At 37.2% G+C, this 27623-nt stretch overlaps 2 protein-coding genes across 14 annotated transcripts; one reads left to right on the top strand and one right to left on the bottom strand.

The window, feature by feature from the left end:
- Positions 1 to 389: 389 nt before the first annotated feature.
- LOC134824040 (calcium-activated potassium channel slowpoke-like) lies at positions 390 to 19496 on the bottom strand. Of its 13 annotated transcripts, none has more exons than XM_063835729.1 (31): positions 19265 to 19496; positions 18689 to 18767; positions 18441 to 18568; positions 18188 to 18303; positions 17833 to 17944; positions 17629 to 17704; positions 17255 to 17393; positions 16948 to 17037; positions 16166 to 16254; positions 15705 to 15815; positions 15440 to 15506; positions 14944 to 15065; positions 14690 to 14828; positions 14264 to 14362; positions 13719 to 13834; positions 13490 to 13552; positions 13021 to 13110; positions 12120 to 12199; positions 10865 to 10934; positions 10552 to 10709; positions 8576 to 8766; positions 8055 to 8195; positions 6809 to 6920; positions 6446 to 6573; positions 3356 to 3452; positions 3060 to 3166; positions 2807 to 2903; positions 2572 to 2663; positions 2330 to 2438; positions 1916 to 1973; positions 390 to 1517 (listed from the first exon to the last, which is right to left on the bottom strand). In XM_063835729.1, exons 1-30 carry the CDS (start codon positions 19386 to 19388, stop codon positions 1951 to 1953), a joined length of 3165 nt encoding a protein of 1054 aa, XP_063691799.1. In that variant the 5' UTR covers positions 19389 to 19496; the 3' UTR covers positions 390 to 1517; positions 1916 to 1950. The 13 variants fall into 13 exon arrangements, with proteins under 13 accessions (XP_063691799.1, XP_063691798.1, XP_063691800.1 ...); XM_063835728.1 differs by having other exon boundaries at positions 1920 to 1973; XM_063835730.1 differs by lacking the exons at positions 13021 to 13110; positions 16948 to 17037 and adding exons at positions 12886 to 12975; positions 16656 to 16745 and having other exon boundaries at positions 19265 to 19473.
- Positions 19497 to 22087: 2591 nt separating this feature from the next.
- LOC134823908 (mucin-2-like) lies at positions 22088 to 26341 on the top strand. Its single transcript, XM_063835506.1, has 3 exons — positions 22088 to 22098; positions 22671 to 23344; positions 26202 to 26341. Exons 1-3 carry the CDS (start codon positions 22088 to 22090, stop codon positions 26339 to 26341), a joined length of 825 nt encoding a protein of 274 aa, XP_063691576.1.
- The last annotated feature ends 1282 nt before the right edge of the window (positions 26342 to 27623 follow it).

The following is a 27623-nucleotide window of genomic DNA, read 5'->3' as shown; positions in this document are numbered from 1 at the left end:
ATAAAGTTCTCATAGTTGTCATATTCTGGGACAAAAAGTTCGAAATGGAAAAATTTTTGAAAAAATTTCAACGGACTTTAACTTGGACGGACATTAATTGAACGGACTTTATTTGAACGGACATTAAGATGAACGCTAGGGCCTCCAGCGTTCAAGTAATGTCCGTCCAAATAAGGTCCGATAAGGTAGTTATGAACTCTCGTCGTCTTTAAATCATTAATAAAGGAAGCTGCAATATGCACTATTGTACATCGATGTAATTCTTGAAATCTATTAATCCATCTCCAAATGGACCAACTTTTTGTATTTCATATTTGTGCATTTAATATCCTATAATGTGTTAATGTTGTTACTGTTAGCCTACAGCTAACGAAGTCATTGAGAATGAATTTATTCATTTTATTATTCTTTGAATATTTTATTTCATAAACTGAAAGATCTAATTAAGACACTGAATCTTTTCATTACAAAATCTAAAAATTAACTTTTTATAAAACTTGGCATGACTAAAATAGTTACAAACCTAAACGATGAAAGCAAGAAAGATAACATCAAAATTCCTCTCTTCTCACTTTTAGATTTGATGCCGAACTCGGATAAAAGATTAAAGTTGGCATCGTGGGATTTTCATGGTACAAATCCTCGTCAAGTAAGTATTAAACTAAAATTCTACGACATCAGCCAATACAGTAACAGAGTTCCAAATCCTTTAAACTACATAAATAAAAATCGCAATTTTCAAATTACTCGAATTCCTCATCAACGAACACAAACGGAACTGGCCAGGGCGGTAAAAATCTAAAAACGTAAAATAAATTAATCTAAATGTTTACCAAAGTTTCGTCACGATAGCAGTTACAAACGACTTTTAGTTATTTGAAGGTCAGGATTAAAATGTATTGCTCAAGATGAACAGGGTATTGCATCTTTTAACGTTTTAACGATATCATATTTTGAGTTTTAAATTTTGATCGTTCAATGGACCGAGTTTTTCTTCTTTGCATGTTCAAAACCTTCGGGTTAATTTCTGCTGCATACGATATATTCAAATATCCAAATCCGGTCTCACGCAAACTTTTATCAAACCTGATCCCAGCTGGTCACTATGATTCTGATGCAATTTTTCCCGAGAAATCTTTCTATTTTACTGACCGTGACAGAAACTTGTCCCCTTTTGAGAAACACAATAACGAGCCCGACGTAGTGGATCCAAACTCTGGCACTTTGTGGATGTAAACTGTAGCCAAATCACCGTCATGCAATAAGGTGTGCAATATCATTGCTGGCGTTATTGGGAGCCTTCAGAGTTTCGGAGTTGTCAGTAGTGTAGACGGCGGGGAGCTCCACAGTGTGGGATACTAGATCCTCTCCTTTAGGGGCAGGTTCCCCGACTGGGAGACCTGGCTCGTCAGTGTTATTACCAGGGTTGGAAGGTTGAGTTACTGGCTGGATTTCCTCCACTGCGATAGGAACGGAAACGTCCGACATTGGCCTCATAGAAGCGGGTGGAGAGGTTTCTGAAATAAGAAGGTTTTCTGTTATTTTGTGATTTTGTAATACACATGCCCATGATAATGATCAGGCAAAATAACTTAACAGTGGTAACAGTCGTGATCAGATTATTTTTCGACACGTCCCGACGATAAAATAGGCAGTAAATTATCTCCCAGAAAAGAAAATTGGCGCAAGATGAGCGCTACATTTAAGGAGGAGAAAAAGATAAAAAACATGATAACAATTGGAATCATCAGGATTAAAATCATCAGGATTGGAATCATCAGTTAGATCATTTTGCTGCACAAAAACCAATGCTGATTCGAATTTCGAGAAATATTTTCATTGTATTCAAAAGGCTTGAAGTGCTGTGATAAATCATTGATGTAAATCAATTGTTGTAAGTCACGCATGTCCGAACCTACTATTGTAATATTGAACTGACTAAAGGATTTCCTAAACTCGTAGGTAGCCGGCTGCTGAAATTACCGACTTGTATAAGCATATACATTATCCAAGTATACATAAGCTTATAGAAGCATACATAAATAATCAGGTACAAGTAAACATATGATGTCATGATAATGATTTGCATAACATCATATGAAATCGTTATAGCAGCGTAAGCGAGGGACAATAATATTGTAAGTTATTAAAACTGAACTACAAAGCAATCATTTTAATTGCTTTAAATGATTGAATTTAGACCTATTATGTTTATTGTTTAATTACCGATAAATTCGGTAAATCAAAAAATATCGTCAAAATATTGATTCGTTGATCATACAAGAAACATTTGGATATAATCGGCAATTTTAAGCGGCTAAATCATTACCTCTGCTAGTTTGATACGACATTCCATCGTCATCGGACCCATCCATTTCATTTTTCCCCATTTCAAGTGGGAAAGGAAGCTCCATTTCCGATTGTGCCAGAACGAAAACCTGGTAAAACAATAAGTGTTCATAATTAATTTAATTTGTAATCGCTCTCAGCATGAAGAAATCAAGTGATCATGTAATTTGTAAACGTAGTCAAGCTTGTTTTTTGTGTCTTATTATTTAAAACGTTATGAACCTTGTCGTTTGGCCTGAGTTTCGCATCGTATGAAGGAGCTGTCGTTACATATCTATCTTCGTTATGATTATCTCTTGCTTTGGTACTTTTCCCTGGGTGAGATGTTGTCATTATCAGTCAAAATTTGGCAATAAAGTAAATATTACTGGAAAATGAAAAGGTTTCAAATACTTCTGTCTAATACGTAGAATCCCAAAATTCTGTGATGAAATTTGATACATATTCTAAGAAATACCTTTGATTCCTTTATTAGCCCACTGGTAACTGCGGTACAATCCGAGGGCTAGCATCGAATAGTTGTGAAGCAAATATACAAACAGTTCACCATAAACCTGCGGATTATTCACTAATTATTATTATAATTATTATAATTATTCATTAATTGAACAAAGTTGTATTTAAATGTGTCAGATAACATGATAACGAGGCTAATACATATAATATAGCCTGTATATTGCTCGATTCTCCATTGTATGAAAATGTTTTACCCTGAATCTAGAGAATCTCTCGTCTCGTAGGGAGATCTGAGCTATTCTACAGGACATCCTAGTTCTCAACCAGGGCTGATAGTACATCACATCCTCCTCGCTGTTCTCTGATGGGGATTGGTGGTTTGTTTATTGCTAATTATTACTAATTCTAATGTACATAGTTTATTTATTGCTAATTATTACTAATTATAATGTACATAGTTCCCTAGTTCTTTAAATAATACTCATCAGTAGCTGAATTTCCACGGGTCATAAAAGACAGCAGTAAACAGTTAAATAGTGATAATACAAACCGGGGAGGTAGTTGTCTGCTGTTTCGTTTTTATGACTGTTTCCGATTCCAGTGATCAAAGTTCTTATAATACTCATCAACTTTTCGTTGTAGAATGTCTGAGGATGTGAAATGTAAGGAGGATGTAATTTTCAGAAAAATCTGCACACGCACAAACCCATCAACAAGTTTTGCGTTTTAAAATTCAGATAAATATCTGAGAACTTTATGCACGGTAGTTTGATGGATGTAAATATTGATGATATAAAGAAGGTTCCAGAAACAACACAACCTCATAATACATAATAAAGTTCGTATTTAATTCCCAAGAAAAATCAGAAAGTAAATAATAAGAGTAAAATAAGCTGATTTGCAGTGTAATTTATAGCGATATCACAACAGCTTAAAGAATCCGCTAGTCACTATAGTTTCCTCCGAATTTTCCAGAAGCAATGACGTAAATAGTATCATATACCGCCGGTTAGTTAATAAATACGAGGAAACAGCAGTGTTTATAAACAGCAGTGTTTATAAACAGCAGTGTTTATAAACAGCAGTGTTTATAAACAGCAGTGTTTATAAACAGCAGTGTTTCGAAACAGCAGTGTTTATAAACAGCAGTGTTTCGAAACAGCAGTGTTTATAAACAGCAGTGTTTATAAACAGCAGTGTTTATAAACAGCAGTGTTTATAAACAGCAGTGTTTATAAACAGCAGTGTTTATAAACAGCCGTGTTTATAAACAGCAGTGTTTATAAACAGCAGTGTTTATAAACAGCAGTGTTTAGAAACAGCAGTGTTTATAAACAGCAGTGTTTATAAACAGCAGTGTTTATAAATAGTAGTGTTTAGAAACCTCAGTGTTTAGAAACAGTAGTGTTTATAAACAGCATTGTTTATAAACAGCAGCGTTTATAAACAGCAGTGTTTATAAACAGCAGTGTTTATAAACAGCAGTGTTTAGAAACAGCAGTGTTTAGAAACAGCAGTGTTTAGAAACAGCAGTGTTTATAAACAGCAGTGTTTAGAAACAGCAGTGTTTATAAACAGCAGTGTTTAGAAACATCAGTGTTTATAAACAGCAGTGTTTAGAAACAGCAGTGTTTATAAACAGCAGTGTTTATAAACAGCAGTGTTTATAAACAGCAGTGTTTATAAATAGTAGTGTTTAGAAACCTCAGTGTTTAGAAACAGCAGTGTTTATAAACAGCAGTGTTTAGAAACATCAGTGTTTATAAACAGCAGTGTTTAGAAACAGCAGTGTTTAGAAACAGCAGTGTTTAGAAACAGCAGTATTTATAAATATCAGTGTTTATAAACAGCAGTGTTTAGAAACAGCAGTATTTATAAATATCAGTGTTTATAAACAGTAGTGTTTAGAAACAGCAGTGTTTATAAATAGTAGTGTTTAGAAACCTCAGTGTTTAGAAACAGCAGTGTTTATAAACAGCAGTGTTTAGAAACATCAGTGTTTATAAACAGCAGTGTTTAGAAACAGCAGTGTTTAGAAACAGCAGTGTTTAGAAACAGCAGTATTTATAAATATCAGTGTTTAGAAACAGTAGTGTTTATAAACAGCATTGTTTATAAACAGCAGCGTTTATAAACAGCAGTGTTTATAAACAGCAGTGTTTAGAAACAGCAGTGTTTAGAAACAGCAGTGTTTAGAAACAGCAGTGTTTATAAACAGCAGTGTTTAGAAACAGCAGTGTTTATAAACAGCAGTGTTTAGAAACATCAGTGTTTATAAACAGCAGTGTTTAGAAACAGCAGTGTTTAGAAACAGCAGTGTTTAGAAACAGCAGTATTTATAAATATCAGTGTTTATAAACAGCAGTGTTTAGAAACAGCAGTATTTATAAATATCAGTGTTTATAAACAGCAGTGTTTAGAAACAGCAGTATTTATAAATATCAGTGTTTATAAACAGTAGTGTTTAGAAACAGCAGTGTTTAGAAACAGTAGTGTTTATAAACAGCATTGTTTATAAACAGCAGCGTTTATAAACAGCAGTGTTTATAAACAGCAGTGTTTATAAACAGCAGTGTTTATAAACAGCAGTGTTTATAAACAGCAGTGTTTAGAAACATCAGTGTTTATAACCAGCAGTGTTTAGAAACAGCAGTGTTTAGAAACAGCAGTGTTTAGAAACAGCAGTGTTTATAAATATCAGTGTTTATAAACAGCAGTGTTTAGAAACAGCAGTATTTATAAATATCAGTGTTTAGAAACAGCAGTGTTTAGAAACAGCAGTGTTTAGAAACAGCAGTGTTTAGAAACAGCAGTGTTTATAAACAGCAGTGTTTATAAACAGCAGTGTTTAGAAACAGCAGTGTTTAGAAACATCAGTGTTTATAAACATCAGTGTTTATAAACAGCAGTGTTTATAAACGTTCCAGTTCACTAGCTGCGTATAATCGCGTCAGTTTTGCAAGATTCTAGCAAGAAATAGGAAACGTATAGGCAATGTGGCTAACAATGTGGCTAACAATGTGGTGCTTACATCACGGTCCCCGTTGATAACGAGAGATAAGAGGGAATCAAGGATAGACACAATGAAAGCTTGGCCTCGCGAAAAGGGCAGTGACATTTGAAGTGGGGAAGACGAGGAGAAGGATTCCTGGCTGTGTGCCATCATGAATTGAACATTAGAATCAGACACTGAAAAACAAGATCATGCTAGTACATACACACAGCAAACAGAAAACCCAGTTTCATTATGATGTACACAGTGTGGAGACACTATCTCTACATCAGTCCACTGGAGAGTGGAGTTGTCTTTTTATTTTCCGCAAGCTTTTCTCACACATTTATTTGCCATTGTATGCCAAACTTACGATGTGTCCTAAATCCTATCCAGGATATTTAACAGGAGTCAGGGTACTCCTCTACCGGATATGTTACATTATTTTAATCTACGTAATTATAATTATAATTTGCTGCCATAACGCGAGATTATGTGACCATCACTACTACAGTGATTATTTTGCATATTAAAATATTTCGCGCTCTTTTTCATAGTGTGCCAACAGCCAACTGTTGACAACCTCCACACCGGTCCCACAAATGCTTTCAAAGTAAACCAGGCAAACATGCAACAAACACTTTTTACCAAAGACAGTATGGCATCCAGTACTGAAACGATAAAGGCTTGGCCCCGTGTGAAAGGTAAAGCCATGTACAGGGCTCCAACACCCGAGTCTTTAGATTTTTCCATGAATTGCACGTTCGAATCGTTAACTAGGTAAGTGATTATGTGAGGGTTATCTTCTGAACCTGATCTTGTAACGATATCGCTTTTGTTATTTGTACCATAGTTGTTCGATTACAGTAGAAGTAGAACCAAAAATATTACGTCAATTTTGAACAGAAAAATCGCGTAAAACTGAATAATGTGTTCGAGTGGTTATTGTAATGGAGCCATGAATAGTTGTCAGAAGGAAAATTAAATGTGACAAAATTAAATATGGCAAACCTATTTCTGATATTATGGGGATCTGGGCTCGGTTTCTGATGGGTTTCTCCGACAGCCGATATTTGGTTGTGTTGGGTGTGTCCGTACTCTCGGTGCCCCGGCATCCTTTAATCTGATCATAGGAGGAATTAATCAAAAATATTAGTGAGAATGTATTTCAAATAATGCTAACCATCTGAAACAAACCAGGTCGTGCACAGTGCACACTTAACATTATATACCTACTAAATATAAAACTCTCAACCTCGTCATTTCCTTATACACTCCTTATTATTATATATTCTCAGTAAATTATTTTGTACATTTATATAAAGCATGTAATTGCACTCTTAAACTCTAAAGTCTCAATATCTGTACCGTTTACACGCGGCCCACCCTGCAGCACACCACTACAAAACCATTGTAGAATTACACGTGTATCTCATGCCTTGAGAAATGTTAAGTCACGTGGTGTTGTAAAGCACACCACTACAAAACCATTGTAGAATTACACGTGTATGGTGTAGACGTGAGAGCAGTGTTAGAAATAGAAGCAGTACCTAGTGGTGATAATGGGTTATTAGAGCGCCCACGTGCTCTCCTAGCACTAGATACAGGTATGTAGACAACTAGCTGATACAACATGTAGATTGTAGACCCCACACACTGCAACAGCTAATTCACACTCCTCACCGCGACAGGAACTGACTGTGTTGCCGGCGGTGTGGGTAACGGCGTGAAACGTTCAGGACAGAGTTTACGTAAAGGGGTTTAGGAGGGAGGAACCAAATACTCGGGACGTTGCAGTCAGTCTCAGCGGACCGTTATCAGTAACGGATATTATGCATAGCCTATGATGATACACACCTAATCAGTAATCAGTAATCACCCTTCAAATACTGCAAATATTTATTCTGATTTAAGATAGATTTATAGTTGGAAATTGTACTTTTGCTTGATCTGACTGTCACTGTCCGTCCAAGACGAAATTACATAAACAAACACTCAGAATGTCTAGTAGTTTTGCTTTCTTAATGAGTAAGTTGTCTTGATTTGCTGCAAGCAGTTAGATAGTTGTATGGATTAAAGGAAATTAAACAACATTACACTTTAATTGAACCGCTAAAAGGAACTCTACTTCACACAAACTTCTTAACCCTTATATCGCTGACATATCCACAGTATATTTAACTGCCCACAAATTAGAGAATTGCGCCAATAGAAGGTCAACCCTAGAGAGAGAGAAAGAATTTAGATAAGGTATCACCTGTAAGAAAGAGAGAATAGTCTCCTTGTCCACCAGGTTGGGGTCGGTAGCCTTGCTTTGTAGAGCCGAGGACAGGATGAGACACATCAGACAGTTTTGAACTCCCGCCGATATCACATCTTCTCTTCTGATAGGTGAGCCCTGAACAGAGTTAGTTTCATTAATTGGGAGTTTTAACTATAAATAACAAATAGGCGTCCTTCCCTTGATAGGCAGTTAACAAGTATACTGCTACAAAATAAAATACTGGGGAAACAATATGTAACATTGTAACTGATACAGCTGTACCTGTCAACTGTCCAGGACACTAAGTAGCAAAAAGTGATGAAACAGATCGATTATGTTATAATTCCGCTTACGTCAATATGACGTTTTATTTCTTATATCTAGAAAGTGAACTTAACCCTTGAGCTAGGGCTCGTTAAATTTGCAGGCTGTAAGTGCGAATAGTTGCAAAAACGTTACAGCAATCGCAATAGTTTATAGAACATGCAATGTAAAATTTATTGACAATATCTAACCTCCATGAAATAAACGTCTTGGAACTCATCAATATCCTTCCACTCTTTTTCTATATACTCCTTCTTTCCTAGCAACAGGACCTTCTTAACTTCTACTGAAGGAAGGTTGCTATTCCTTAGTGGCAGGAGTAGATTTCTTAGACCCACTGTAGGAGCGTTGTTATCTCCAAACACACACACGATAATGTGGTCTGAAATAAGGGGGTGTTATTCCTTTAATTCCTGTTTGATTCCACGATAATGTGATCTGAAATAAGGGTTGTTATCTCCAAACACTCACACGATAATGTGATCTATAATAAGGGTTGTTATCTCCAAACACACACACGATAATGTGATCTGAAATAAAGGGTTTTTATTCCCAAACACCAAGATTTAGAAAGCCTTCGTCGAAAAACATAATATTCAATATATTATATTAAAATGAACAGCTTGACGATGCATATCAAATATGAGACTATAGAATAATCGCCAGCCATGATATCTGGGAGCAATCTTGCATGATCCGTAGTTGGCACCATCAATGGTAATATATTTGAACAACTTAATGCATTGGTGAATGAGATTCTGACTTTGATAATTGATTGGGCTACTAATAACGGGCTACAGATACATTTGAACAACTTAATGCATTGGTGAATGAGATTCTGACTTTGATAATTGATTGGGCTACTAATAACGGGCTTAAATTAAATGCTAGCAAAACTAAATATATGATCTTTACAAAATATAAGAAAACTAAGGATATAGAAATCTACATGGGAGGTGAGCGACTAAAGCAAAGTTATCACGAAAAGTTTCTTGGCGTGATCATTGATACTAAGCTAAATTGGGCCCACCACATTAGACATTTAGCCACTAAAGTATCTAGAAATGCGGGTATTCTCTACAAACTCAAAGGCTCAGTACCTAACAAAGCACTCAAGTTGATATACAACAGCTTTGTTCAGTCTCACTTGTACTACTGCTGCACAGTTTGGGGAACAAGATCGCTAAACTCCGTTAAAAGAGTCTTCTCGGCCCAGAAAAAGGGCATTCGCGCTGCAGATAACCAATACCACCGCTATTTTTATGACAAAGATCTGAATAGCACACCTTCACACACAAAGGAAATTTTCAATAAACTAGAAGTATTAGCTTTACCGAACGCGATAGCTAAATGTATATTATGCTTAATGCACAAAGTTTATTCTAACACTGCTCCACCAAATATTATAAGAATGTTCACTGTTTCAAACTTAAACGCACCTAGAAGAGAACCTAAGTTCTTTGCAGTACCATTTAACCGTTTATGTAATTCAGACAAGAGCATTTCTTACATTGGGCCTAAGTTATATAACCAAACAGTCAACATTATTAACAAGGACATAAAATATGTCACCACTTGCCTACAAGACAAATTCCTAAATTCATTCAAGTCTACAGTCAACAAGCATGTGCTTACTGCACAAGCACATAAACCGGATGACAAGGACTGGGACAACTCAAATTTCGTACTTTTAGAAATTTAAATAATTTGGTACAACATACGTTGATCATAATAACGAGCAACAAAACTTTAACCTCATAACAAAATATGACTATCTTCGAGCATTTTTTTACAATACTATCGACACCGCGCAATTTCACTGTCATTTACAACTTTTAAAAGATAAAAATATCACCGCGCATTCTTCAGACCCTGTGTCGCTGTTCTAAATTTATGTCAAGAGATAAGAGTTATTTAAAATTCTTAATAGTACTATTTAAATTTGCTAATAGCATAATCATATTTTATACATTATTAATACTTTATACATTTTGTGCATATATTTATATTTGATTGTAATTATAGATTTTAAGGCGTTAGTGCCGAGTAATGCCTTCGGGTAGTGCTCCTCAATCAATCAATCAAATCAATCATGTGACATAACTACTACAAGTGAACATTACCAGATCCCGAATATCACAACAGGAATATAAAAACGCCTCAGTACCTGTGAGTGTAGCAACATCTTCTTTGGTCATGGTAACTTCTTCCAGAAGGCACGATTCCCGCCAGTGGAAGGTTCCAGAACCATCCAGAGTGAGTCTCTCGTCCATCTTGGCTCGCTCCTCTTGTGAGAGCCGTTTCCAGTAAGGTACATATTCACTCCTGAATAGTTCAGTTATTAAGAGTGAGAATTGTATGAACATGATATGAAGTATGCAGATTTGCAGATATTATGTTTCAAAGTGTTTTTTCAGAAGGAATGTTTGATAAAGTAAAAATTAAGAATGAGAGCACCAGTCAGCAGGTCTCGAACTTACTGTTTCTTTTTCTTCTGTGTTTTTGGTTTAGAAGTTGAGTTAGAGTTAGACCTGTTGTTGGTGTAACCCGCTGAAAATAGTACAAAACATATCAGTTCATCTTCTAACAACTAAAAAATACATATTTTTTATAGGCTGCCTTGCATATTCAATCTCTGAGATCAATATAGTGCACGCTGTTACGCTTGGGACACAAAACTTTCCAATCACAATTTCAGTATTTAAAAACTTTCTGGACGGTAGTTCGTATCAAAATATGTTGTACTTATTTCTTTCAAGTTTTATTTCTATAAGTAATATAACTATAAGTAATATTACTAATACTATAAGTAATATTACTATAAGTAATATTAATAATACTATAAGTAATATTACTATGCAGTATGCTACAAGATACTCCCACAAGTAGACAAACATGAACTTCACAACGTTACTAAGTGGGTTCCTCTTAGTCTTACAACATACTAAAACGCTGCGTTGCAAAGTATTTGTTAAACTTGTTGCCAGAGACTATTTATAAATTTCAGATGATCACGCTTATTAGTTATCCCACACTATAAGTTCAATAAATAATCACGTAAGTTATTGGTTCTGGTACTAAGCCACTTGTTACATACACAGCGTTTTATCAGTAAGGGATCCATCACAAATACATCACAATTCACTATTAATAACTACAGGAACACAAGCCCGGTTACATTTCTAAAAATACAAGCTACGAGAACATTCAAAACTTAACAAAACCCATATATTTTCCATGCGGAACTAGTATGTCATGACTGAAATACGTAACATTACGTAAGAATACGTAACATTTCTATCCACACTTTTCACTTACTCATACCTACGCCAGGCATTGCTCTAAAAATTTCGGTTCGGTTTATCGAAGACACTGATCGTTGAGAATCATTTAGTATCACTTACGCATGTTTTGAATGATTTTACAATTAGTTAAGATAACGAAGTTGATGATTATGCTAATGTTTTATGGCTTACGATGCCTTAAAGAATATCCAAAGATTTCTTTCAAAAGATATTAGAGGATTTTTAATGATTTCAAAATAAATTACATACGATAAACATTGTATTGAAGTGGTATTGATTAGTGGTATTAATTAGTGGTATTAATTAGTGGTATTGATTAGTGGTATTGATTAGTGGTATTGATTAGTGGTATTGATTAGTGGTATTGAAATGAATAATTAAATTACAAAGTATGAGCACATGCTCTATTGAGTAAGTTTAATAGACTTACAATCACTTTTATCGCAGGTACATTTAACAATCTCGGACTGTATAGCGTATTCGTGACACTTGAAACAAAACAGCGCCGCACTGAAAAGGATTGTTGTTCTTCTGCTTTGTTCTATAATATAAAGTATTAAACAAATTCAATAAAAGCGTGCAAAAAAGGAGTTTATCATGTTGCTGTTGCTTTTTTATTAAACGCTGCTGTGGACCATGCAGATTCTTATACAATCAATAACTTTAATAGAAAAAACACTTTTTCTTCTAAATATTTAAATTTTTCCACAATTTCAATTGCTAAAATAATTGTTTGCAAGAAACAATTATATCATGTGCTCGTGTTTTTATTTGGTAAGAAATGTTAACAATCACGGCTGTGCTGTTTTCACCTCCAACTCAATCTCTTCGCCATGCCAGTACGATAAACGGTTCTACAAGCAAGTTAAATTGATAATTATAACTGTTAGCATATCTCAAATATAAGATATGCACTACAAGCAAGTTAAATTGATAATTATAACTGTTAGCATATCTCAAATATAAGATATGCACAGTGCACACAAACTTATAAAAATATATATTAAAAACTCTTGCAAACTCAGTGCGACATGCTTAATGCTTCACTTGTTTTGTTCATGTGAAGTAACAAATGAACGGATGCGAAATCTTTGTGTCAAAACGGGTCATCAGTAAAGCGGCAGGGTTGTAGAGATGCGCATCTTCACTAAAGCCTGGTGTGGGTCCATGCATCGAACCGTGCATTCTATACATACCTTTTAACTACGGTTGGATTTTGAGCAATGAAGATTCCTTGAGTGCCTTGTTTGAATCTGAATACATGAGGACTCGGGTTGAACAAAATCCTGAAGGAATATTAACTCAGGAATTAGTTTTTTTTAAATATCTACCTCTTAATTACGGTTGGATTTTGAGCAATGAAGATCCCTTGAGTGCCTTGTCTGAATCTGAATATATGAGGACTCGGGTTGAACAAAATCCTGAGGGAAGATTAATAATCAATTAGTAATGAATAAGTTATGGAATTTTGAGAAATATCTTCCATCAGTTCCTGATCAATTCATTTATCAACGATTTTAATTCAAATTTAGTAGGTCTGAGGTCTTTTCAAGAAGAATTTATCAGATAACTTCCATTAATTTTAATTTAGAGATTTTTCGTGAAACACTAGGTTTTACATAGTTTTTCATGATACAACCGAGCTAAGTAATGTTTAATTAAATAGTGCTTTTTCATATGGCCCGTTTCGCGGCACCATAACGGATAACTAACATAAATCAGCTGTGAAGAACTCCTATTTTAAAAGGCTCCAGTAACGGAGTTAATCAATAGTTAGTAGTTACTCAATTCATATCTTACCCAGTTGAAGAAGAATTGGTTTCAACTCCAATCAGCAGTATGTGAAGTTTTATCAAACAAATCCTGTGAAAGTTATCACGTGACATCATACGACAGATTATGACACATAAAGTAAATCTGTAGGAAAATTATTGAAGCTGAAGGTTTTCTTGAGAGCAAACATTATTATAACCTGAACAAAATTCATAAAACCTAATCAAAATGTTGGGGTCCCTTCAGGACAACTCACTCTGCAACTTCAGGGAAAGTCATATCAAGGAAGTCACTACTTAGAGAACCGGTATAGAGCTCGTTAGAAGCACCGTACCCGTACTCATACTCCCAATTAGATCTCACATCTTTACTCTGCAGATAGTTTAGTGTCAGGTTCTTAATCAGTTTCGATATTCAGGGAGGATTGTATGTAAACACAAATAGCGATTTTTAGATTTCACTGAAATGTAAATATCAATTTTCGCAAAATATATAAAAAATTCATATCCCATTGATAAAATTGCGGTGGCTTTGTGATGGTCATGAATTTGTTTTCCGCTAAACAGCAAACATTAATTATCTCTTTACTAATGTCTGTGATAATGATCGAGGTAACGTGAAATTAGTCTTAAAGTGAGTTCTAAGACAAGTCTAAAGATTAGTCTTAAGATTAGTCTTAAGATGAGTCATTGTTTAATAAGCTGTTCATGCGGTGAAACAATGAGTATTTCACAATCTAACAGCAGACTGTGGATAATTGGGATAATGGACCCATTATAACTGTGCTGCACAATGACTCACGTAGTTACTGGGGTGGAACGAACTCATCATGATGAGATTGGCGATCATAGTACTGAACCCAGGACACAGGCAGCTTTTACCAAGTAGCCCCAGCTTTAACTGAAATAATCACACTTGTTTTAGTATAAACACAGTATTTACACATCACTCTCTTCTGTAAATCAGATCACAATCAGCTGTACAGATCTCTTTCAGCTACAGATCTCTGTTTACTTTCAATGATGTCGTAGCCAAAGTTCTGGTTACACTTGCACTATCAAATGCTGCACGCAGAGAAATCCGGACATGTCTTTTGTTCTACATTTAGTATAATACAAAAGACAGATCAATAAGCAAATTGCCAGCCAGGCAAAGAAATTAAAGATATTGTTTGAAAAAAAAGCAAAGAAATTAAAGATATTGTTTGAAGACAATCATAAAATTAACCTCATTGATGCAGATAACTTCGTCACCATAGAGCTGGTGGTTCCAGTCAGGTACATTAAATAGATGTTCTTCGTTATGGTAATTTAGGATTTGTATTATTACTCTAACATCTGACTTGTAATTCTTTATAGATATCACTCTGAAACAAAACAGTGTTGCGGTTAATTTCATATTAATTGTAATTTATATAAACACTATATATAGTACATGTACTATAATACACTATAAAATACACTATAAAATACACTATAAACCTGAGAATATTAGCCGCATCCTCTGCGTCGGGCTCAGCCGAGTGTTTATTAGCGATAACGAGACAAGCTTTAGCTGTGGACAGCTTCACTCGGGCCAGATCACCTGCTCGCAACGGGCTTCCCTGGGTGAAATTAGTGTGTTACCAACGTTAAAACGGCGTGTAACACTGTCTAGAACACTAGTTTAAAGTTATAGTTTTGAACTCGTACCCAGCAGGCAGTTTTAATTGGATTTCCAAACTCTCCAATACTAAGTCTAGCTAGCTAGTCTGGGCATACTAACAGGGGGCGACCTCACTTAACACTACTAGATAACCTAAAAGCAGATACTGGGCTGAAGTCAGTAGATGAGATAGCTAGACTGATGGAGGACAGAAAGCTGTGGAGAAAAGAAAGCTGTCAATGGATCTCGGGAATACTACCCGCCTTAAGTCAGTAGCTAGTTTGTGGTAGTGTAGCTAGTGTGTAGCTAGTCTGTGGTAGTGGTAATTTGTACCTGGTAATATTGGCATCTATAAAAGTTTCGGTGCATCAGATTTTGTAAGTCTTCCGGCGGCGGTATTCTGAAAATGAAGTAAATAAACTTCAATTGTGGTCAATCTGGTTTGCTGAAAACTTCAGTAGATGTCACAAAGTTTGGATAAAATTATCAACACCTTCCGTCGCTAATCCTCAAAATTTGCGCCAAGTTAAAAGTGACGAAGTTGAGGCATAATGAGATATAACTAAAATTAAAAATGTCCACTATCTGTATCACGTACGTATTGAGAAAGACCGCTGTAGTTTCGTGGTCCTCGTTCTCAGGATGTAGGAAGTCTCTCATGAAGTTGCTAACTGTACTCGTGTTTATGTACCCGCACACCACCACGTGACTGAAGGATGTTGCCAGTTATTACGTGGTGACACGGGCTGATTTTGTTCAACATGACGTGGTATTATACCGGATCGGCGTTATTTTAGGCGTCGAAAGGCCGGGGAAATGTGTGATAATTGTGTGTTAGTTATTGCTTTGACACGTGGCACTTGTAAGTAAATTTACAAAATCATGAATATTTCTTGTGCATCAAAACTTGGGAAATGTTCTAGTGTACCTTACACGTCTTAATCTTATAATAGTGTGTGCAGCAGCTGTTTTGTACGCTGAGAAATATAAATAAATATAAAGTATTTTAAGATTGACACCTCAAATCTCAAATCGTGTTGATAAAGTATTACACATCACCTGCTTTTGCTGTCATCGTAGTCAAGCACATATGGGGGACTCTTTTTAAACATCTCTATCACAGCCGGACCGAATGAAGCGAATACAGCCTAAAATATAACTGCTAGTCACGAGTACTAACTTGGTTTATGGATAATAAGAATATTTTGCTTTGTTTCACACAGCAGCGGAATTTGTGTAGCAGGAGTATGCGCAATAAGGATAATACTGCAACAGAATCAAGACAGCATAAAATATAATCGTAAAAAGAATAGTTGTGAATATTGACAAGGAGGTGAACCACCTTTTTTTGACACATGACAATGATCAACCAACATTAACCCATAATCAATATCTCGTATCAAAACATATTCACCTCCTCACCAATACCCAGAACTTATCAGCAAAAAGTAAGCAGCAAGAGTGTAATACAGCCCATTCACTTGTCTATTTCTTTCTCTCACAACGTTCACTGATTACGCGCTTGAAAATAAGCACCCGACACACTTACCACTCCAATTGCAATGATGAAAATGACAATAATTTGGCAACTCAGAGTCATTGGATGGATGTCTCCGTAGCCAATAGTGGTTATTGTTACCTGAGATAGAAATAGACAAGTCAACGAACAGTGCTCAATGCCTTGCACCTGCACGCGGACCCGAACTTGGTAACCTAGATGGTGTTGGTTACCAAGGTGAGCCGCGCGCGCACGTGCAGACCCCTCCTCCCCCAACACACTGGCAGCAGGTAGAATGTTGGAGGGCTCGGGAAATATGCTCTTCTAGCCTCAGCTCACTTACCAGCCCTACGGCTATTAATACTATTACAACTAAACGGGTCGTAGTTGTTTCTGGCTTCAAGTCACCATACCCAATTGTTGAAATTGTGACCTGAGATTAATGACGTGGTGTACTCATGGATTCCATTTCTTATATGTCAACACTTTAAAATTACATTTTCAAAATATTTTCAATTTGTCTAGTCTTTTGTCATAAGTCTTCAATATTTGAATATTAACATTGGGCTGTGTTAACGTTGCATACTGTGCAAAGTTAAGATACATATTTAACACAGGTAAGGGAAGTTTCAAACAAGGTTATTACTTACTAATAAAAAGTACATGCATTCAAAGAAGTGGATTTTGTTGCCCGAGTCCGACATTCTCGCCACCAAGAAATATAATCCCGCAGCTGTGAGCCAGAAACTGACGAACTGACACAGAGTTCGAGACAGTGTCAGCATTTTACTGAAAATAATCCAGTCATCAACAAAGTACATTTTAAAATCATCATAAACGTGACCATTCGACAACATATATTGTTCACATAGTTTTATAAGAGGTATGTTGAACTATTGCACTTGCACAAATGAATGAACCTAAAATTTAAGGTGTGTTGTATTATCAATTTCAACACTTCTTTGTCTATTAGTTTGAAAATGTATTAAATTGTAAACATTCCTGGATAGGCATGCACTCTTACTGTGAAGATATAAGCTTTACTGCAGCGATGTCGTCACCAAACGATAAGAGTTTTAGACATCTTACAAACCGCAGCCCTGAGAGTCCAGTTTGAAGATCAAATTTTTTTCCGGTCAAAAAATTTAACATTTGAATTGATAATTATTTTATTCCATTTTTTGAGCAATCTTTAGTTGGTTAGAAACAAAGTTTATATTGTACTCACCAAGCCAAGTTTTCCCTACCCCAAAGGTTACAAGAGCAGGAGGAATCGTACAAAAATCTATCAAAGAGCCAATTTCTACCCAAAAACATAGCTTGTCTTTGGATACTATATACTGAAAAGGTAGTCATCGATAATTTCAAAACATATGTGCCCTAGGTCAAAAAGGTTTCATTTATCCAAGCTGCTGTATTTTGTTTTACTGCTGGGTAATTTCATATTAGCTTGCCTAGGTATCCATTATCCGTGATATTAACCCGAATCCATGCAATGCAGTGCCGAAGAATCCATATGATATTACTACGTTTTGGTACTCACACCCATATTAGGGCTGATAAAAGTGATAAAATAAACTCACCATAACAACAAATCTCCATAAGAAAAATATATTACAGATAAGATCAACAATGATAGTTATCTCTGTGAGTTTCACACATCTCTCAATATCTGCAGGCGTCTGAGCGGCAAATGAACCTTGTGGTAAAGAGGGGATTAGTCAGGGAATAATCTACTTCATACATTATCTACTAGGTTGCGTCAGGTTGAAATAATTTCCTTGCTGTTTGTTGAACCCTAGCTATAAAAGAAGAATTGTCAAGTTGTGGAGTTACCTATAGCTATGAGGTTCATGAGAAGCTGAACCCAGGTCATGGCCCTTCCTTTTTTAGTTTTAGGATAACTAATGTCCTCAGCAAATTGGACTACTCTTCGTTGAATGTTGTACACTCGCCGAATAAACCTGAACAATGTAAAGTAGACAATATGTATAAATATCTACAAAGATATATATATATATATTTTTGAATGATAATTCAGTAAATTTGGAGTAAAGTATAAATAATGCAGCTTTATAACAAACCTTATGCAGCTGAAGTATATTTCTTCGCTGTCTTGATCTCGTCTCCTTTTTCGCATCTTACAATACCGTATCAGATGTACTGTGAGAGTTAAGATTGTATTATGGCAAATACAGGGGGTGGGGGAGGGGGGCTAAACTAAATACTTCGGACCGCTTTATATTCCATAAGCGAGTCCAGGTGGAGTTAGCAAATCAATGATTATTGATTCTTAACTATCGTGCTTGACTTTAAACTCCCTTTGATCATACACAATATTATACGTTCACAAAACCATAAAACTGTTGTAATGAACAGAAGTTGTCAGGAAACGCTTATTTACGATGATAGCATTTTTTAACACCGAAGATATATCCTCTTCTCGAAACAACTGATGACAAGCGATTTTTCTTTGTTGATTATTCAATATTCATGTGCCAATGTTTCATCGAAGATCACAGATTCAAAAAATCATCCAATTTTCAAACTTGCGAAATCCCGACACTTCTCAAGACAATGACATGTGTTTACCTTTTCCCGAGAGACAAAAATAAAAGACAACGCCCACGAATAATAACCCTCTGTAACTCCCAACTCACCCGTCATTCTCCAAGACATGATAGCGACGAGACCGCCAACAAACGGGGCCACTGAAGAGATAATGAAGATGATCCATACTCGGTCGGGGCGGCAACTGAGAGCATTGCCGTTATTATTCCCCATTCATGGGATGGGTCACTGCGCCTGCCTCCTCTTTCACTGTGACATCTTACTGGAGTAGCCGGGATCACGGTCTGTCGGTCATTCTAGACACGTATTAGAGTTTAGTGTACAGTTAGAGGTGGTTTGTGAGAGTATTAGTTATATTACATGAGTGTAGACGTTAATTCAAGAGAGTAGCTTAAATTTAAGTTGTAGATTAGTAAACATTCTTATAGTCGTAGGCTTCTTAATGAACACTGAGCCAACTTTTACATCTTTGTAAGTGAAGATTCAAAACAAAAATCTCATAACGTCGATTTCATTTAAAATGGAAAAGTTATAATCTGAATAAATATTGGAAACTGAAAGTTGCTATAAGTTATAGATTACGATGGAAAATAAATGTTTGAAGTGTAAAAGTAGCCATCAAAATACATTCATCAAAGAAAAGGAAAAAACTATAAGGAACGTTTCAGGATCAATAGTTGGTTCCTGAATCCGAATAGTTTTTGGTCCTATAACAACTTTTTTCATAAACAGTTTCTTTTAGTTTCCGGGGAAAATTTCTAATGTTATTAGATCAGCACTGCGGGACAAAGCTAATTCTATAAGGTTTCATAGGAGGTTTACCTGTATTAATAACAACAAATCACAGTAGTGTAGACAACCAAACTGGCCACAAAATTAAGAGAGGACAGTTAAACTTATTCTCAATATTACAGCAAGGAACCGTTGATTCTACTCAACTATTTGTAATGATTTAATTTGTTTATTGAGTTAGTCTCTAGATCCTTCGTCCTTTATTCCCTTTGAGCACGGAGTGGCAACGTGCTCAGAATAATATCACAATCAAAACAAAGTAAAGAACTGACAAACTGATGAAAGACAGGTGATCTTAAAAAACAATGCTGTAAATACAAGAGAGTATCGCCTCCCTGCTGTCAGCCTCCCACCACGCACTGTCCGTACTACTGATCTGAGTAGTGCCCACGCTCGATTGTCTAAAGGTGAATGCACTGCTTCTGTTGCTCACACGGAGACACAGGATTTACCTGCAGAGACGCAAAACAATAGTCCACATGCAGTCACCACTGTCACGTCACACCACTCAGATTAGACCAAGAATTAGAGCCTGTACTGACTACTGGGGATCAGTTCACGATAAAGCAGCTGATATTGAGTGATCACAGTGTGATACTCACACAGTGTCATACTCACACAGTGTCATACTCACACAGTGTCATACTCACACAGTGTCATACTCACACAGTGTCATACTCACACAGTGTCATACTCACACAGTGTGATACTCACACAGTGTCATACTCACACAGTGTCATACTCACACAGTGTCATACCCACACAGTGTCATACTCACACAGTGTCATACTCACACAGTGTCATACTCACACAGTGTCATACTCACACAGTGTCATACTCACACAGTGTCATACTCACACAGTGTCATACTCACACAGTGTGATACTCACACAGTGTCATACTCACACAGTGTCATACTCACACAGTGTCATACTCACACTGTGTCATACTCACAGTGTCATACTCACACAGTGTGATGCTCACACAGTGTCATACTCACACAGTGTGATGCTCACACAGTGTCATACTCACACAGTGTCATACTCACACAGTGTGATACTCACACAGTGTCATACTCACACAGTGTGATGCTCACACAGTGTCATACTCACACAGTGTGATACTCACTCAGTGTGATGCTCACACAGTGTGATGCTCACACAGTGTCATACTCACACAGTGTCATACTCACACAGTGTCATACTCACACAGTGTCATACTCACACAGTGTCATACTCACACAGTGTGATCCTCACACAGTGTGAGTATCACACAGTGTCATACTCACACAGTGTCATACTCACACAGTGTGATGCTCACACAGTGTGAGTATCACACAGTGTCATACTCACACAGTGTCATACTCACACAGTGTCATACTCACACAGTGTGATGCTCACACAGTGTGAGTATCACACAGTGTCATACTCACACAGTGTCATACTCACACAGTGTGAGTATCACACAGTGTGTCAGGGACCAGATGGTTGTTTACTGGTGTCCTCTAATCGACTATCGTTTATAAACACACACAATAATCACTATTAGTATTAATGCAATCACTTCTTTACGTTACATGGTGGACAATGTTATGGGCATCAAAATATCGCCGTGGATTGTTAATCATTGTAATTACGGTTAATGGCTCATCATCAGTAGAATTTGTCATACTACTACACGACTAGCGATAATGAAATATTATGACAATTAAAATACGCACCGATATAAAGCAACAAGGGATGATTAATTCAAAAAAGATTACCATGATAACCTTGCTAATAGCTGCTTTATGTCCAGTTGCTCAGGTGAATACGGAAATACTACTATCAAGTGACGTTGCGTTATAGGCACAACAAAAGGAGAATAGCACAGATTAATATCTATCTGTGCTTGTTCCTGCAAACTACCGAACACACCATAGGGAGGAAATGAGCTGTAGCTGTAATGAAGGATCATCACTATCACATATATAAAATCAGATGTTAAACAGGCTGGCAGAGAGAGAGAGAGCTGGAGAGAGCTGGAGAGAGAGTGGTGTGAGAGTAATTATAGAGCAACTCTATCTCACTGGCTGCTCTCCCTCGCTCTCTCTCTCACTGGCAGAGCTCTCTCTAGTTTAGATGGTTCTATAGTGAGATATATATTTAGTGTCAATAGCTGTACAAGTACCGCACGCGCATTATATACCTGGATCACATGTGCTTTCTTGCTGTGTTACATCAGTAGTACATGCCTCCCTAACATCAGTAGTACATGCCTCCCTAACATCAGTAGTACATGCCTCCCTAACATCAGTAGTACATGCCTCCCTAACATCAGTAGTACATGCCTCCCTAACATCAGTAGTACATGCCTCCCTAACATCAGTAGTACATGCCTCCCTAACATCAGTAGTACATGCCTCCCTAACATCAGTAGTACATGCCTCCCTAACATCAGTAGTACATGCCTCCCTAACATCAGTAGTACATGCCTCCCTAACATCAGTAGTACATGCCTCCCTAACATCAGTAGTACATGCCTCCCTAACATCAGTAGTACATGCCTCCCTAACATCAGTAGTACATGCCTCCCTAACATCAGTAGTACATGCCTCCCTAACATCAGTAGTACATGCCTCCCTAACATCAGTAGTACATGCCTCCCTAACATCAGTAGTACATGCCTCCCTAACATCAGTAGTACATGCCTCCCTAACATCAGTAGTACATGCCTCCCTAACATCAGTAGTACATGCCTCCCTAACATCAGTAGTACATGCCTCCCTAACATCAGTAGTACATGCCTCCCTAACATCAGTAGTACATGCCTCCCTAACATCAGTAGTACATGCCTCCCTAACATCAGTAGTACATGCCTCCCTAACATCAGTAGTACATGCCTCCCTAACATCAGTAGTACATGCCTCCCTAACATCAGTAGTACATGCCTCCCTAACATCAGTAGTACATGCCTCCCTAACATCAGTAGTACATGCCTCCCTAACATCAGTAGTACATGCCTCCCTAACATCAGTAGTACATGCCTCCCTAACATCAGTAGTACATGCCTCCCTAACATCAGTAGTACATGCCTCCCTAACATCAGTAGTACATGCCTCCCTAACATCAGTAGTACATGCCTCCCTAACATCAGTAGTACATGCCTCCCTAACATCAGTAGTACATGCCTCCCTAACATCAGTAGTACATGCCTCCCTAACATCAGTAGTACATGCCTCCCTAACATCAGTAGTGCATGCCTCCCTAACATCAGTAGTGCATGCCTCCCTAACATCAGTAGTACATGCCTCCCTAACATCAGTAGTACATGCCTCCCTAACATCAGTAGTACATGCCTCCCTAACATCAGTAGTACATGCCTCCCTAACATCAGTAGTACATGCCTCCCTAACATCAGTAGAACATGCCTCCCTAACATCAGTAGTACATGCCTCCCTAACATCAGTAGTACATGCCTCCCTAACATCAGTAGTACATGCCTCCCTAACATCAGTAGTACATGCCTCCCTAACATCAGTAGTACATGCCTCCCTAACATCAGTAATACATGCCTCCCTAACATCAGTAATACATGCCTCCCTAACATCAGTAGTACATGCCTCCCTAACATCAGGCATATACTACTGATGTCTCCCACAAATTACAATAACATTTTACCCTAAACTTATAAATACATGTTAGAGCCTGCCATTAAATTACAAACCAAGCTCTCTTACTCATATCCACACGAAGACTGGTAATTTATCAGTTTAACGCCGTCCACAGGAGAGGTGGCTTACCATGTACCCGTTCTATTTCAGGGTCAGTGCCACACCACATTTTAACCGATGTTCGACCACAATTTCCTAGTAGAATACTCCATAAATACAAGCTGAGAGAAAGAGAGAAAGAGAGAAAGAGAGAAAGAGAGAAAGAGAGAAAGAGAGAAAGAGAGAAAGAGAGAAAGAGAGAAAGAGAGAAAGAGAGAAAGAGAGAAAGAGAGAAAGAGAGAAAGAGAGAAAGAGAGAAAGAGAGAAAGAGAGAAAGAGAGAAAGAGAGAAAGAGAGAAAGAGAGAAAGAGAGAAAGAGAGAAAGAGAGAAAGAGAGAAAGAGAGAAAGAGAGAAAGAGAGAAAGAGAGAAAGAGAGAAAGAGAGAAAGAGAGAAAGAGAGAAAGAGAGAAAGAGAGAAAGAGAGAAAGAGAGAAAGAGAGAAAGAGAGAAAGAGAGAAAGAGAGAAAGAGAGAAAGAGAGAAAGAGAGAAAGAGAGAAAGAGAGAAAGAGAGAAAGAGAGAAAGAGAGAAAGAGAGAAAGAGAGAAAGAGAGAAAGAGAGAAAGAGAGAAAGAGAGAAAGAGAGAAAGAGAGAAAGAGAGAAAGAGAGAAAGAGAGAAAGAGAGAAAGAGAGAAAGAGAGAAAGAGAGAAAGAGAGAAAGAGAGAAAGAGAGAAAGAGAGAAAGAGAGAAAGAGAGAAAGAGAGAAAGAGAGAAAGAGAGAAAGAGAGAAAGAGAGAAAGAGAGAAAGAGAGAAAGAGAGAAAGAGAGAAAGAGAGAAAGAGAGAAAGAGAGAAAGAGAGAAAGAGAGAAAGAGAGAAAGAGAGAAAGAGAGAAAGAGAGAAAGAGAGAAAGAGAGAAAGAGAGAAAGAGAGAAAGAGAGAAAGAGAGAAAGAGAGAAAGAGAGAAAGAGAGAAAGAGAGAAAGAGAGAAAGAGAGAAAGAGAGAAAGAGAGAAAGAGAGAAAGAGAGAAAGAGAGAAAGAGAGAAAGAGAGAAAGAGAGAAAGAGAGAAAGAGAGAAAGAGAGAAAGAGAGAAAGAGAGAAAGAGAGAAAGAGAGAAAGAGAGAAAGAGAGAAAGAGAGAAAGAGAGAAAGAGAGAAAGAGAGAAAGAGAGAAAGAGAGAAAGAGAGAAAGAGAGAAAGAGAGAAAGAGAGAAAGAGAGAAAGAGAGAAAGAGAGAAAGAGAGAAAGAGAGAAAGAGAGAAAGAGAGAAAGAGAGAAAGAGAGAAAGAGAGAAAGAGAGAAAGAGAGAAAGAGAGAAAGAGAGAAAGAGAGAAAGAGAGAAAGAGAGAAAGAGAGAAAGAGAGAAAGAGAGAAAGAGAGAAAGAGAGAAAGAGAGAAAGAGAGAAAGAAAGAAAGAAAGAGAGAAAGAAAGAAAGAAAGAAAGAAAGAGAGAAAGAGAGAAAGAGAGAAAGAGAGAGCAAATAAACAGAGTTAACTGACACTAGTCACAAATGTCACCACACCTCAGGACTGGTGGTAACTGGTAAAATGTGCACTGTACACTGTGCACTGTGCACTGTGCACTGTGGGTAGTGCTGAGAGGAGGAGACAACTAATTCTGTGACGGACACGCTAGCTGTTGTGACTCTAAACCTGATCAGCACGTTCTGAGTTCTTTATTATCCCTTATCCGTTGTCAGCTGTGATCATATCGTCAGCCAAAACAAAGGAAATCAACAAAGTTTTCAATGCTATTCAAGAGCTGAAATCTTTATTCTCCAGAAATGTATTGTTCTCTGTCTAAATGCAGCTAGTGCAATATGTCACCATCGCTATTTCATTAAAGGAGTATCTGCTTGTGAAAGAAATGTTTACACTGGTCAAATATTCCAACAAATAAATGTTTTGCAAAGATCAAAACAAAGATCAGGCGATGCGATGACCAATGTGGCTTCAACATTTCTGAGAAATTCTGTAAACAACATAAATATAAATGCATTAAAAACGATTGATGACAATCCACAAGCCACTTTAAATACCCGGGATTGAGCATGTAATAGGGTCCAGTAATTCCCAAATGTCCTGCAACCCCTAGAGGATTCTTCTGAATCCCTGTAAGTGTAAGGAACCCGGGTGTATCATCGCTTCAGGAAGCTAATGACTGAACGACTAATAGAGTAATGCAACGGCTAGAGTAGCGTATAATAAAGAAACTGAAAAGGTTTCAAGATTCATGAACAGGTTGTCAGCTTGTTAATAATCTCGATATTGGAGTTATAAAGTTCACGAAAATGTTCCCTTGCCAATGTGAACACATGTACGAGTGATCCCTCACCCATAGTCACCTACTGGGTATATTTCGTAAACATTTGCTAGTTAACACATGTTTCGCAACCAGCATTCAACATCCGAAATATGTAAAAATAAAACATATGACAAAAAAAAACCGAGGGTTAAGACAATGCAAATAATGATAATAATATGATATGTCAAGATATACAAAGAGTATAACACAAAAATGTAAGTACGCAGGTGTCTACAGGTAGTATTATAGACGACAAGTGCAACATAACAGAAATCTACATTCTAACTGCTAGCATTAGGGAAGATTTCACTTTCAAGTTTATGAAACAAATGGAAAAACATATTTCAGCAGCTGTAAGTGTACTTGAGAAGTTTTAAACAACTGTTCAACACTAGGTTATTTGTGTCAATGTTATCCCTGTAACATGACTCATACACTGAACAGGAGGGGAGCATGGCCAGCTCCGGAGTTTAACTTTAGTCCGGTTATTTTCTGTGGCATTTATGCTTTGTCTGCAGAGTACAGCCTATAGTCATACTAAGCAAGCTATATGTACTTGAACATGTGCCTTACTCCTAAGAATGTAATCGCCTCCTCCTGAAACGCTCAAGCTTCATCACAGACAACCGAAATACAGCCCAGGCTCATGGCGAGCATGCAGGGAGAGATTACATAATACCATAATACAGGTCGCTTTCTGCTGAGCTGCAATACACAAGCCATCAGTCTCCGGTGCATGCGTTGCCGCGATGTTGGCATAATGTATACACCTCCTACGTATATATATACAGGCTGACAAACCAGCCCACGTGCACTGCTCCCCACGTGCGGCAGGATCCTATTGTGTGGGTTTACAGGGAGGTAGGGAGAGACTGCTTGCTGTGGGCGCTGTGATGTAGACTGCGGATCTTGAGAGCTGATCGCGTGAGAGCGCTTATTTTACTACAACACAGTTGGGAAAGGAGCTAGGTTTATATATCTGTATTCTATAATCCTCGTGTCACGTGTTCTATAATCCTGTGTCACGTGTCACGGATGGTGACGGATGATGAAAGTGCTGGCTCCACACTTTTACAGGAGGAAGATATTGAGCTGCTTTATTACAGTACGAACATAGTGCGTCACTAGTTAGTAAGTGCTTTGATTAAGCGAGAGCGTTTAAGCCAGAAAGTGCAATGGAACTTAAATTAGTTAAAGTAATTGTGAGTGTACTTTTATATGCCCCGATCAAGCCCAATGTTTCCAATGTTTCCAAAGAATATTCATACGTATTAAATAAATTTTAAAATAAGTTAACTTTGAACTTCGACTATTATAAGTCTTCGCACTAACTTAAACTGGTTGATGTCAGATTCTTAAATCAAATTGACCGATCACAGCCAAACCGATACAATGATAAGTGTTGTAAGTGTCCAAGGTTAATTGTTTCTTGGGGATGATGTGCGATTAGATATTGCTATCACACAGCAACCGTACTCGACCGTCTCCAGTCAGTGCTCGTACTCTGGAGCCATCTTTGTAATTATCAGTTTATCAGAGATCAAGATAAGAACAATAGAATATTGGTAGGATTTGTCTGAATATTTTTCATCCATTGTTTGCAAATTCCCTACGAACTACAGATCTGTATACAGGTGTGGGTTTGAACCGGGTTGATCC

Source organism: Bolinopsis microptera, chromosome 12 (genome assembly GCF_026151205.1).
Source record: "Bolinopsis microptera isolate Bmic1 chromosome 12, MBARI_Bmic_1.0, whole genome shotgun sequence".
Classification (NCBI taxonomy): Eukaryota; Metazoa; Ctenophora; class Tentaculata; order Lobata; family Bolinopsidae; genus Bolinopsis; species Bolinopsis microptera.
The sequence above is the reverse complement of the archived record's forward strand: the minus strand, read 5'-3'. Positions and strand labels throughout refer to the sequence as shown.

Coding starts and splice junctions, on each gene's coding strand:
- LOC134824040 (XM_063835718.1), bottom strand. CDS start 19,388: ATGGGGAATAATAACGGCAATGCTCTCAGTTGCCGCCCCGACCGAGTA. Junction 15,507..15,704: donor ACAGCGGTCTTTCTCAATAC/GTACGTGATACA, acceptor CTTCATTTTCAG/AATACCGCCGCCGGAAGACT. Junction 3,167..3,355: donor AGCAGACAACTACCTCCCCG/GTTTGTATTATC, acceptor AATCCCCATCAG/AGAACAGCGAGGAGGATGTG.
- LOC134823908 (XM_063835506.1), top strand. Junction 23,345..26,201: donor ATGCCTCCCTAACATCAGTA/GTACATGCCTCC, acceptor AGGTGTCTACAG/GTAGTATTATAGACGACAAG.